At 58.0% G+C, this 12,593-nt stretch overlaps 2 protein-coding genes across 7 annotated transcripts in view; both read right to left on the bottom strand.

The window, feature by feature from the left end:
- Nucleotides 1-2,018: 2,018 nt before the first annotated feature.
- TMEM86B (transmembrane protein 86B) lies at nucleotides 2,019-9,901 on the bottom strand. Of its 2 annotated transcripts, none has more exons than XM_055235629.2 (3): nucleotides 8,958-9,901; nucleotides 8,458-8,704; nucleotides 2,019-7,834 (listed from the first exon to the last, which is right to left on the bottom strand). In XM_055235629.2, exons 1-3 carry the CDS (start codon nucleotides 9,006-9,008, stop codon nucleotides 7,452-7,454), a joined length of 681 nt encoding a protein of 226 aa, XP_055091604.1. In that variant the 5' UTR covers nucleotides 9,009-9,901; the 3' UTR covers nucleotides 2,019-7,451. The 2 variants fall into 2 exon arrangements, with proteins under 2 accessions (XP_055091604.1, XP_055091603.1); XM_055235628.2 differs by having other exon boundaries at nucleotides 9,155-9,901.
- Nucleotides 9,902-10,048: 147 nt separating this feature from the next.
- The window catches only part of PPP6R1 (protein phosphatase 6 regulatory subunit 1), a 28,999-nt gene continuing 26,454 nt past the window's right edge, over nucleotides 10,049-12,593 (bottom strand). For 4 of the 5 annotated variants that reach the window (XM_055235623.2, XM_063615273.1, XM_063615271.1 and 1 more), the window contains 7 exons: nucleotides 12,354-12,490; nucleotides 12,081-12,261; nucleotides 11,877-11,947; nucleotides 11,688-11,769; nucleotides 11,038-11,148; nucleotides 10,883-10,954; nucleotides 10,049-10,801 (listed from right to left, as the gene is read on the bottom strand). In XM_055235623.2, the coding sequence (XP_055091598.1) occupies nucleotides 10,798-10,801; nucleotides 10,883-10,954; nucleotides 11,038-11,148; nucleotides 11,688-11,769; nucleotides 11,877-11,947; nucleotides 12,081-12,261; nucleotides 12,354-12,490 (658 nt within the window). In that variant the 3' untranslated portion in view covers nucleotides 10,049-10,797. Of the gene's footprint in view, nucleotides 10,955-11,037; nucleotides 11,149-11,687; nucleotides 11,770-11,876; nucleotides 11,948-12,080; nucleotides 12,262-12,353; nucleotides 12,491-12,593 lie in introns of all 5 variants that reach the window. The other variant, XM_063615272.1, reaches the window with a different exon arrangement.

Genomic DNA, 12,593 nt, shown 5'->3' with positions numbered 1-12,593 from the left:
GAGTGCAGTGGCACGATCTCGGCTCACTGCAACCTCCACCTCCCGGGTTCAAGCGATTCTCCTGTCCCAGCCTCCCGAGTAGCTGGGATTACTGGCGCCCACCACCATGCCCAGCTAATTTTTGTATTTTCAGTAGAGATGGTGTTTCACCATATTGGCGAGGCTGGTCTGGAGCTCCTGACCTCAAGTGATCCACCTGTCTTGGCCTTCCAAAGTGCTTTCTTTTCTTTTTTCTGTTTTTTTTCTTTTCTTTTTTTTTTTTTTTTTTGAGACAGAGTCTCGCTCTGTCACCCAGGCTGGAGTGCAGTGGCATGATCTCGGCTCACTGCAAGCTCCGCCTCCTGGGTTCACGCCATTCTCCTGCCTCAGCCTCCCAAGTAGCTGGGTCTACAGGCACCCGCCACCATGCCCAGCTAATTTTTTATATTTTTTAGTAGAGACGGGGTTTCACCATGTTAGCCAGGATGGTCTCAATCTCCTGACCTCATGATCCGCCCGCCTTGGCCTCCCAAAGTGCTGAGATTACAGGTGTGAGCCACCACACCCAGCCCCAAAGTGCTTTCAAAGTCTTGATTCAAAACTATGGCACAATCCCAACCCCACCCCCACTGTTCAGAACCCAGGGAACACTGGGTTTGGTAGATTCCTTCTTCCACACCCAGAATGTTTTCTCAGCTCCATTCCCCAAATGATGCTGACTTGGGGCAGGGGAAGAATGCTTTGGTAGCTCAGGGGAAAGGACTGCGGCGTTCCTGCCTTTCCCTCTTCCAAGAACCAAGGGTGCTATCGACCTTTCTGTGTTCATGGCCAGAAGCAAGGAGGTAAAAAGACCAGGAACCACAGCGCTTAGTCATCTCACAGGTAGGAAGCATCCAACAGAGGCCAGCTTCTGGGGGGCATGCTGGGCCACACCATTTTTGTCAGTGTCCTGGAATAAGGAAGTGTAGGATAGTGAGGAAGGCAGACCGTGGGGCTCCTCCCTGCCATGCTCATCAGGACATCCAGGTGAGGGATGAAGCTGTCCTGAAATCTTTCCAGAACTCACACACACGTGTCCCCACCTCTCCCCTCCTTGATCATGTCTCCATTTTATGTATTTACTGATCATATTCTGCTATTGTTAAAGCCTAAGCTGAGGGGTGAAACCACAGCAGAAAGCAAGGAAGGTTCGACCCCAGATCACAGAGGGAGAGGTGGACAGACAGCATGGCTCCACCCATTTGCAGCCATTTCTGGGCCTGTAGGCTCTGGCAGCTCCTGGGATGGCTGTCCTCGGTGCTGAATACACATTTGTTGGGGGTGCACCTGACAAGTTTGTCATTTTCAGGAAAAAACCCAGTCTCTCCCAGCACTGAGGAGAAAACATGGCACAGCCCTTCTCAGTCCTCTAGCAACCCTGGACTCTGCAGGAGAAAAGAGAGATTCCCTACATTTGTTTCTATCAGAGAAGGGAAGGCTGGAGCAGGGGAGTGGGGGAAATCTCTGCAGTCCTCTCCGAAAGCAAACCCTTCTACACCTGTGATCCCATGTGATTTAGCAGAGCCCTGAGTTAAAACTAGGCCATGATGACACTTGGTGACACAAACATCTGACAAAAGAGCTGTACCCTTTATATTTGCAAAGACTTCCTACAAATTAAGGAAGGCAGAAGACCCATTTAATGGGCAATGGACTTGAAGAGACACTTCACCAAGAACATCCAAATGGCCACACACACACAAATGGGAATGTGTTCAACTTCATTAGTCATTATGGAAATTAAACCACAGGGAAGCACCAGAACACTGCAGCAGAACTAAAATGGAAAAGACGAACAACCAACTATTTGCAAGAATACGGGGCAAATGAAGCTTCCTCACATTGCTGGCAGGATGGTGAACTGGTAAGCTGCTTTGAGAAATGGTTTGTCAGTAACTACGAAAGCCAAAGGTACGTATATCATCACTCAGCGATTCCACTGCTAGGCAGACACCTGAGGGAAAGAACTTCCTGTGTGCTCCAAAAGACATGGACAGAAATGTTCATGGTAGCTTTATTCACAGTAGCCCAAAACTAGAAACATAAAATGTTCATGAAGACAGGGATGAAACAATAAATTGGAATACATTCATATGATAAATACTACGCAGCAATAAAAATAAAAACACACGGCATGGATCCACATTTCATCCACAATGTTGAGTGAAGAAAGCCAGAATCAAATAACTACATACTATATAATTCCACTTAGAGAAGGTTCAAGGACAGACTACACTAATTTACGATGATAAAGATCAGGAGACTGGTCACTCTTGGGGAAGGGGGGTACAAACTGGAGGGGAGACAGGAGAACCTGCTAAGATGCAGAAAATTTATTTTATTTTTGAGATGGAGTTTCACTCTTGTTGCCCAGGCTGGAGTGCAATGGTGCAATCTTGGCTCACCACAACCTCCGGCTCCTGGGTTGAAGCGATCCTACAGGCATACACCACCACACCCGGCTAGTTTTGTATTTTTAGTAGAGATGGGGTTTCTCCATGTTGTTGGTCAGGCTGGTCTCTAACTCCCAACCTCAGGTGATCCACCCGCCTCGGCCTCCCAAAGTGCTGGGATTACAGGCGTGAGCCACCACACCAGGCTATTTATTTATTTTGAGACAGAGTCTCACCCTGTCACCAAGGCTAGAGTGCAGTGGCACGATCTAGGCTCACTGCAACCTCCACTTCCCGAATTCAAGCAATTCTCCCGCCTCAGGCTCCCAAGTAGCTGGGATTACAGTCATGTGCCACCACGCCTGGCTAATTTTTGTATTTTTAGTAGAGACAGGGTTTCACCATGTTGTCCACACTGGTCTTGAACTCCTGACCTCATGATCTGCCTGCCTTGGCCTCCCAAAAGTGCTGGAATTACAGGCATGGGCCACCGTGACCGACTATTTATTTTTTGAGACGGAATTTTGCTCGTCACCCAGGCTGGAGCGCAGTGGTGCGATCTTGGCTCACTGCAACCTCCATCTCCCAGGAGAATAAGTGATTCTCCTGCCTCAGCCTCCTGAGTAGCTGGTATTACAGGCATGCACCACCACGCCCAGCTAATTTTCTTGTACTTTTAGTAGAGACAGGGTTTCATCATGTTGGCCAGGCTGGTCTCGAGCTCCTGACCTCAGGTGATCCGCCTGCCTCAGCCTCCCAAAATGCAGGGATTTCAGGCGTGACCCACCGCGCCTTTCAGCCCACACAATGAAGGTTTATGAAGTCCCAGATTCCAGGGCCTCCACCATGACCCCATCTCTGCCACACTTCTGGTCCCACTGGGGGCTGTGGTCCCTGCCCACTGGACCCAGTAGGTGTAGGTGTGGGGGTCTGGGCCCGGGGGGGATATACACCTTAGTGTGACAGAACTCAGGGTCTGAGCCTGTATCCTCAGATCCATGACCTGGCTGGGCAAGGAAAGGAAGGGAAGGGGTCAGCGTTCCTGCAGGAAGGTTATCTGAGTGGCCTTAAACAGACCCAGTTGTCTCTTACTTGTAGTTCTCAAGAGTAACTGTAGAATGTGCTGGGAATGCAGCATCCCGAGCTATGAAGGGACTGGCCAGGCAGCCTGGGCTCCATTCCCGCCTGCCCTAGAAACAGGATGCCTTTCAATGCTTGAGCCCAGTGACTCAGGTTTCCCCCAGAGTAGAAAACCCACGGCTGGGTACTTTTTGGGGTCCCTCAGCTGCCATACAAGTGAGGCACACACAGTTGTGACCCTATCCTCCCTAGGCCACTTTCCTAAGCCTTGGGACCACCTCACAATGGACCCTGGGCTTCTGCTGTCCCTTGCTGCCCATCTGTAACAAGCCCACTTCATGTAACTTTTTGCATGTGGCGTACTGTCTCATCAGACTCTGGCGAGTTGGTAACCAGTGCACAGTGAAGCTGCTTCACAGACCACACCCCACAGTCCCTGGGCCTCCAGGGCAAAGGAAAGCATCCCCTCCTTCCCACAGCCCTGCTAGCTATGGAGGGATGCACCCTATCAGTGGGGCCCAGATGCCAGAGGCCTCCTGAGGCCTCCTAGTCCCCAAGCCCAGAGTGCTCTCATCCCTCGCCTATGGCCTCTGTGAGCATCTGGCTGGGGCTGTTGACCTCATGCTTCCCGGCCCACATGCTAGGGTACTGGGTCCCTGCAGCCAGGCCCTCCACAGGCACCCTGATGTCTGAGGAGTCATTGGCCCAGTGACCAGTAGGGGCAGGTCTTGGGGTCTGGGCCTGCGGGGGCCTCAGGGTGAGGGAGCTGGTGGTCTGAGCCTGCATGACCAGGCCAGGGACTAGTTTGGGAATGTGGAAAGAGAGTCATTTGATAATGTTTGTTTGTGGCTCTAATCATGAGAATAAAGTGCACAGCCCGGCACTTTACAAATGTACACCCACACACGCACACACATGCACACACATATATGCACGTGCACACACACCCACATGTTGCTGGGCAGTGGAAAGGTGGCCTCTCTTACCTGTAGACGTGCTCAGGACATCCCTGGGACCACCTATTCCTTTCTTCTTGGCCCACACAGAGAAGGTGTAGAGGGTCCCAGGCTGAAGCCCCTCCACCACTAGCCAGCAGTCTGACGTGTTTGTTCCTGCTGGCCATGCCCCTGGACCCAGCAGATGGAAGTCTGCCGGTCTGGGCCCGGGGGCTGCCCAGCTCAGGGTGATGGAGCTGGAGGTCCGAGCCTCCACACTCATGATTCTGTCTGCCTTGGGGGCTGAGACATGGGGAGAAGGCTCTGCAGTGAACAGAAGACAGAACCCCATGGCCCTTCCTAGACGTGCAGGATGGAGGCTGATGGGGTCACTAACCTGCGGCTGTGGCCTCTGTGGTGGTCCAGAGGGCCTGGGAAGGGACCAGATGGAGAATCAGACCCACGGTAGTCTGACCTGCAGGATCGGGATGAAGGCTGCTGAGTCCCACCCGCCTCATCCCCACCAGCCACCCTGGCTTGCGAGAGAAGACAGAGCCGGCGTTTTGCCCCTTGCCCCAGGTCTGAGTCCTGGAAGGGCTGGAAGGAGCCTGAGGGGGATGTGCGCAGCACCTCCGAGAGTTCCACTTTAGAGAAACACCAATCAGATCATGAGAAAGCAGACCTCTGAAAAGTCAGACGAAAGGTCGTCGGGGGGCCAGAATCAGGGAGGAGGGACAGGACGCTGGGGCTGCTGGATGCCGACAGGAGAGCAGCGTCCCGTCGCTCTGGACAGCCAACCCCACAGAGCCCAGGGACCAAAAGCCAGAATGTTCCCCAAACACCAGGGATTATGGGCCCAGCCCCTCCTCCCTCAGACCCAGGAGTCCAGGCTTCAGCCCCTCCTCCCTCAGACCCAGGAGTCCAGGCCCCCAGCCCCTCCTCCCTCAGACCCAGGAGTCCAGGCTCCAGCCCCTCCTCCCTCAGACCCAGGAGTCCAGGCTCCAGCACCTCCTTCCTCAGACCCAGGAGTCCAGATCCCCAGTCCCTTCTTCCACAGACTCAGGAGTCCAGGCCCAGCCCCTCCTCCCTCAGACCCAGGAGTCCAGGCTCCAGCCTCCTCCCTCACCTCCAGGAATCCCTCATGTCTGCAGGCCCCACGTGCCCCTGGAATCTGCACACCCAGACCCCCATCCCTCCTGCTGCACTTCACTGTGCAATTTCCTCTTTCCCCGCCTTTCATCAGGTCTGAGTGGAGAGGGTAGGCGATGAGGAGGAAGTGGAGGTTTCAAACCTGAGTCCAATCTTTCCTCAAGGAAATCCCTCAGCTTCCACTTCTCCTCACTCCAACTGTGGATTCCTGTCCTCACTTTCCTTCCTGGTCCCCATCCTCCAGGCTCCCCACCTTCCCTTCCCACCTCTGTACTCTCACATCTGAGTCCCTGAATGCAGGTCATGGAAGAAGTCACCTCTCTGCTGTAAGAGTCCCTAAATGCTGGCCATGGATGGAGAAGTTGCCTCTGCTATGAGTCCCTAAATGCAGGTCACGGATGGAGAAGTCACCTCTCTGCTCTAAGAGTCGCTAAATGCAGGTCATGGATAGAGAGGTCGCCTCTCTGCTGTAAGAGTCTCTAATGCTGACCATGGATGGAGAAGTCGCCTCTCTGCTGTAAGAGTCTCTAAATGCTGACCATGGATAGAGAGGTCACCTCTCTGCTGTAAGAGTCTCTAAATGCTGACCATGGATGGAGAAGTCGCCTCTCTGCTATGAGTCACTGAAAGCACATCATGGATGCAGAAGTCAAATAGGGTCTTGGAGAGCAGCTTGGACCCTGTCAAGTCTAGAGATGCAGAATCTGAGGACCAGAGAGGGATAGCAGCTTGCCAAGGTCACACCGCCTTGACAAGGAGCACAGCTGGGTTCCTCCTTCCCATTTGATTCCTACCCCCTTGCCGCCCTCCCTCCTCCAATACCCCTCATCCTCAAGCCTCCAACCCCTCTCCTGATACTGCATGTGACTGCAGCGGGTTGTGTCCCCTAGAAAGATATGTCCAAGTCCTAACCCCAGGTACCTCTGCAGGTGACACTACTTAGAAATAGGGGCTTTGCAGACATACTTAAGGATCTTGAGATGGAATCACCCTGGGTTTAGGGTGGGCCCTAAATCCAATGACCTGTGTCCCTAGAAGGATGCAGACACAGAGGGAGGCTGCCAGATGAAGACAAGTCACATGAAGACACAGAGATACAGCCACAGGCCGAGGGAAGCCAGGGATTCCTGGGAGCCTCCAGAAGCCGAAAGGGCAAGGACGGATTCTTCCCTAGAGCCTCAAGAGGGGCCATGGGCCGGAAAACACCGATTTTGGACTTTGGGTCTCCAGAACTGCAGGAGAGTCCATTCATCTTGTTTCAAAGCATCTGGCTTGGGGTAATTTGTGACAGCAGCCCCAGGAAACTAACATAGAGACCAAACAGTCCTCTTGGCTCAGTTCTGCACAATCCTCACTTTATCCCCTCGAATCCCCCCCGGCCAGAGGGCCATGGAGGGTCCGACTGGGCACCAGGCCTGGTCCATGGGGAGCGACCAAGAACCGTCCGCTGTCATTAACCGCGATGGTCTATCACAATGATGACCCTCCCCGAGGCCTCTCCTACGGTAACAGCAACATCTGCAGTTCCACACCCACAAGGAAAACGATAGAGCAGCAGCAGGGGGCGGGCAGGCTGTGGGGCCAACAGCGAACACGGAGGCAGGCTGGTGGCTGGGAGGGCTGCATGTGGGCCTGGCTGAGGAGCCAGGAATCTGGAGTCAGAACCGGAGGAAGGCAGCTGGAACCCAGCAGTGGACTTGGAATTCCGCAAATCGTCCTCAGATGTCTTCAGCCAGAAGCGACGGCGGCAGCGGCACCTGCAGACGGGCGTCAGGAAGCTTTGCTGCTGAGGGTATTTCTCAGGCTGGGCTGGTCTGGGAGGCCCAGGTCCTTGCAGGAGGACAGGGCCTGAACACCGGCCCTTCAAGCTCCCTAGTCAGTCAGTCTTGGGCACCGGGCTCCTGAGGGCTGACAGTGTGATGAGGAGCTGGGCAGCATAGTAGGTGGTCATGATCACCAGGCGGGCATGGGGCAGGGGCTGGGCGAAGGTGTCCCAGGCCAGCACGCCATCAGAGAGTGTGAAGAGCAGCGCGCCCCAGCCGGCACTCCCGCCCCGGGCCAGGCCGCGCCACAGTATGGCCATCAGGATCAGCCCATAGGCTGCCACCGGCAGGACCATATCCGGCTCAAGGTGCTGGAGCACAAGGCTGAGGTAGGGGCTGGAGGCCAGGATGATGAGCAGCAGCAGGCCGGGCTGCAGGGGAGAGAAGCCGAAGGCCCAGACGTAGTGGAGGTGGGCGGTGGCAAAGGCGGCCATGCCTGGCAGGAGAGGGGTGGGGTACCAGTGAGGAAGGCCCATCCTGGGAACGGCCCCGAGGTCACTCCTCAGGGCCTAAGGACCATCCCAAAGCACCAGGCCCCACCCTGGCCAAGCCTCCTTGCAGGTCTCCCCACATGCAGTGTCCATCCTTGCTCTGCTCAGAACCGCCAGAAGGCCCCACCTTCCCTTGGCCTCCAAAGCCCCATGCCCTCCGGCTCACCAGCCACTCTGCTCCAGCCACCCTGGCCTGCTTGGCCACAAGCACCTGGCACATCCCTGCCCCGGAGCCTTTACACTCGCCCTTCCCCCACACAGGCATACAGCACCTTCAGCTCTGCCCAAATGTGACTTCCTCAGTGAGGCCTTCCTCAGCAACCCTGCTTCAAACTGCAGTACCTCCAGCGGGTCCTCACTGCTGTCCGCGCCACCCCCAGCTACTGCCCTAACACCACCTACCCCACCCCTCGCTGGAGTGTGAGCTGCCTCGGTCACCGCTGCACCCCCCACCGTGCCTTTGACCACCAGAGCTCTCACAGGAGCCCTCTGCACCCAGGCTCCCGTCCAAGTGCTGGGGCCTCCCTCACACGGGCATCCAGAAAGCGTCACAGCAGCTTCCGCTCACCAGGGAGGAAGGCTTCAGGCCAGATAAGGCAGGTGTCCCCCACAGCCGAGCACACGAGGGCTCCCTGGAGGAGCCGGGTGTAGCCCCCGCTTGGGGACATGACCCACAGGAACCCGGCCAGGCAGAGGACGGGCAGGCACTTGACCAGGGCAGCGAACCAGGACAGCTGGTCCTCGGGAATCCAGAGGCAGAAGTACACGCAGCAGGAGAGGATGAAGGGGCTCAGCCACCTGCAGACATCTGGGCGCTTTGGGGAGTGGGGAGCTGCTGAGCCGAAACCCAGCCCAGCCCCCATTCTTGGGACTCAGATCTCTTGGCTCCTGTCCCACCCCCACCTGGGACCTCAGCTGTACAGGCTGGACCCATTCAGGGACCAGGCTGCAGGAACCCAGCTTCCCAGGGCCCCAGCCAACTCAAGGACAGCAGCTCCCAGACCCACCAGCTGCTGGGCTTCCAGGGCCCTGTCCCCCAGCCCCAGGCACAGCTCGGAAGGCTCTCACCTGGGCAGAGCAGTGAGTCTTCAGGGTCTGCCCCACTTTGCCAGCGTCCATGCTGGCCTGATACCCCCAGAACGACCTAATCTGGGAGCCAGTGGCTTCAGGGGGTGGAGGGGAGGGCTCATGGTTACACGTTAACCCAAGGAGCGTCCTGTGGACTCTGTGACTGATAACAGGGCCCAGGGAGATGTTGTCCTCACCCTGGGGATGGCTTTGCCTGGCACCCGCTGATAAAGCACTGTTGGCATTGGGGGTCCCTCTGTCCTAGCCTGCTGGGACATGGCTTCCTCCTCCTGTCAGCCTGGGGGGGTGAGGCCCACAAACACCAGTCCCCTTGTCCTGGGCCCCGACAATCAGAAGAGATGAGGTGCAGAATTCCAACAGCCACCCCATCGTGGGAAGCGGGGGAGGGGCTGGCTGGCAGGAGTGCCCCTGGAGGGATGGGAAGGCGAGTCTGTCCTTCACTTGCTGCCCTAGCTGTCTCCCTCCCTGCTCCAGGAAAACTTCCCTCATTCTGCTCAACCCTACCAAGCCCTCAGGGGCTCCACCACAAACACTGCTTCAATGGGTGACCAGGAGGGACCACCACGAATGCGGGGAATAAGCACCCTCTCCTGTTAGCTAAGCGAGCCCCAGGTGACCTCCAAGCCAACTGCCACCCCAGTGAGGACGCTGTCCTCACGGCCCGGCCCACACGCTCTGGCTTCCCAGCGCCGCTCACCTGTGCCACTCACTGCACACCTGGCCTACGCTTCCACCTTCTACCTGAAAGACTCAGACCTACTGGGTGCCAGCGCCCAGCCTCAATGCTGGGCTTGGTTACTGGGGGGTAAGAGGGGGCAGGAGCAGGGATTTGAGCCTGTCGGTGGCTTCTATCCTCTGCCGACGGCCATGCCCACAGGTGGGGTAGACCTGGCAGGAGCCCTCACGGCCAGCGCCTGGCCCAGCCTGGGGCCTCTGCAGCCACAGGGCTCCCTCTGGCAGGACACAGTGTGGGGGCAGACTGGGTCAGGAGCACCCCCAGCCTCTGGGGTGCAGGGATAATACAGGCTCCCCACCCCCGCATCCCAGGACGTAAGGTCTGACCAGCAGAATCGTAAACTGTCTTCCTTTATTTATATTTGCAATATGAAATAGAAGCTCGGCACGAACGCACGCACACTCACACCAGCCTGGGAGGAGGGAGCTGGGGACAAGGCCACTTGGCAACAGGGCTGGGACCTCAGACCCTCAAGGCCCCTGGGGGTGTTGCCGGGGAGGCCCCTGCTCCCCAGAGCCGGACTGGCCTGGTTGAAAGTGCAGGGTCTGGGCAAAGGCACGGCACCCACTCGGGACCCTCTGGCACCCCCACCCACGCTGGGCCGTCCCCCATGGTGGACCTGAGCTAAAAGGCCGGGTGTGGGTGTGGCCGTCTGCGCTGGAGCGTGGGACAGCTGGGCACGTGGGTGGCAACCTTGGGTCCCCTAACACCAGCTCCCACTGGGACGGAACGGGGAAGGCTGTGCTTTGGAGCCGCCAGCCCAGCTGGGTGTCCTCACTCTCTCTCGCTCTCCTCCCTCTCTCTATATAATATATAATATACGCTTCTCTCTCTCCATTCTCTCTATTTGACTCTCTTTATCTTTATTCTAGGAGGCAACGCTCCAAAACTTCTCTTCTCAGTGCAAATGGGGGTGGGTTGGGCCTGTCTCCCTGGCACCAGCCTCCTGGGGGTCCAGAGGAGAGAATGTGGGGGTGTCAGGGTGATGAGGGCAATGGGGGCCATCGTGGGACCCGCCCCGCCCCCACCCTGGGAGATCCACGGGAGGACGGAAGATTTGGCCGCCGCTGCCACACCAGGCAGCTATCTGGAAACAGAGGGAGACATCGTGTGAGGGTCTAGCAGGCCCAGCCCCACCTACCCAGCCCCAGGCCGCAGCCACACTCACTGGGAGCCTGGGGACGCAGGCCCTTCCGGGGCAGAGCCATTGGGTATCGGAGGAGGCGTGAGGGCCTGGGCACTGTCAGGGGAGAGAGGGGATGTGCAGAGGTCACTTCCTGCCCCACCAGCCCCGCCCCCCCGCCCTGCTGCCCTGGTGCTCACCTCTGGCTTTGGGGAAGCTCCAAGGGCTCTGGGCTCTTCTCCCCTTCTCTGGTCTGGGGGGGCTGGTGGGGCCCGGAGGGTGGGACAGAGGTAGAGGGGTCTCTGGTTGCACTGTGGGTGAGAGGCAGGTGCGGCTGTCAGCATGGCCCCCACCGTCACCTGCTGACACCCTCACATCCCACCCGACTGAAGTCGGCTCACTGGGTGTGTGTCTGCCACCTGCCCCACCGGGAGGGGCCTCCCGAGGACGCAGCTGGCTCAGCGTGGAGGGACAGCACGGCCCTGGACAGGAAGACAAGCAGCCCTCTTCCCGCCTCCTGTCCCTGTGGAGGAGGTACTCGAGGCTGGCTGAGACAGCCCCAAGGGGTCTTCTGCATGCTCTCACCCTCCCAATCCTTCATACCCTCCAACGAGCCTTTCCCAACCCTGGGGCTCAAGGGCCCCAAGCGTCCCAGGCTACTAAGAGAAGAACCAGCCTACGGGGTGCAAGGGGCCGGGGCACAACATGAGGCTGGGCCTGGGGGTCCCGCAAAGGAGACCTGGAGCAGCTCGGGGACAAGATGCACCCAGAGCCCACCTCACTGAAGAGGAGAAGAGACTTCTCCTGATACCAGGCACCTCACCTCAGCAAGCCCCACCTCGCTGCTCACCTGTCCGAGGAGTTGGGGGCAGAACGGATCCCGTGGAAGGTGGCCTGAAGGTCCCCGATGCTAACCAAGGCCTGGCAGGGGGCTGTGGGGGATAAGAGATCTCAGCCGCAGCCTCCCAGCAAGCTCAGAGCTGGCCAGGCTGCTCTCTCTGCCCAGGGCCACGGGTGGGCAGGGCAAAGAGGGGCTCACCTGAGGGCTCCGTGACTTGGCTGCCTTCTGTGGCTTCCTGAGGTGCTGAGGGGGGTGTGGGGTCCTGAGACCTGGTAGGCGAGAGAGGCAGCCCAAGGGGGCAGCTAGGGTTAGCACTCGAGCCTACGAGAGGACTGGGACCCCACGGCCACCTCCTGGCCTCGGGATACCAGAGCCATCCAGCCCGTTCCATCCGGTTCTCACCTGAGCTGCAGGGCATCACGGGCAGGAGGGCTGGCCAGGCTCTGAGTGGGGAGGCCCTGGGGCACACTGATGGGCCCCTGTGGGGCTGCAGGCCCAGTGTGCAGCTCTTCCTCCCCGGAAACTCGGGGGCTGGTCGGGGCATCTGGAGGCACTGGATCAAAGGTGGCTGTCCAGCTGGGGCCTGGGATAGAGGTGGGGGAGCGAGATAGAGGGTGAACTCAGTAGCAGGCACACAGCCCTGTGTACACCTGACCACACCGCCCATTCATTCACCTGGAGGCTGAGGGCCAGGGCTGGGGTAGGACAGGGGGGTGGCCCCTCCACGGGCTGCACAGCCAATGCCCTCCTCGTCTTCCTCCTCCTCCTCGTCCTCCTCTTCTTCGTCCTCACTGTCTGTGCTGCCTCCACTCCTGCCCCAGAAACCGCCTCGTCAGCTAGCTGTGTGGGACAGACTGGCCGACACCCATCCCGTTCCCTGCAGCCCAGGGTCAGCCCAAGGAGAGTGGGCTGGGA

The sequence above is a fragment of the Symphalangus syndactylus genome, chromosome 13 (assembly GCF_028878055.3).
Source record: "Symphalangus syndactylus isolate Jambi chromosome 13, NHGRI_mSymSyn1-v2.1_pri, whole genome shotgun sequence".
In the NCBI taxonomy this organism is placed as follows: Eukaryota; Metazoa; Chordata; class Mammalia; order Primates; family Hylobatidae; genus Symphalangus; species Symphalangus syndactylus.
The sequence above is the reverse complement of the archived record's forward strand: the minus strand, read 5'-3'. Positions and strand labels throughout refer to the sequence as shown.

Excerpts from the sequence above, each read along its gene's own strand:
- TMEM86B (XM_055235628.2), bottom strand. The coding sequence starts at position 9,235 with ATGTCCCAGCAGGCTAGGACAGAGGGACCCCCAATGCCAACAGTGCTT. Across the intron at positions 8,705-9,154 it reads CAGGCAAAGCCATCCCCAGG|CGCCCAGATGTCTGCAGGTG; the intron begins GTGAGGACAACA and ends CACTCCCCAAAG. Across the intron at positions 7,835-8,457 it reads GCCTGAAGCCTTCCTCCCTG|GCATGGCCGCCTTTGCCACC; the intron begins GTGAGCGGAAGC and ends CTCTCCTGCCAG.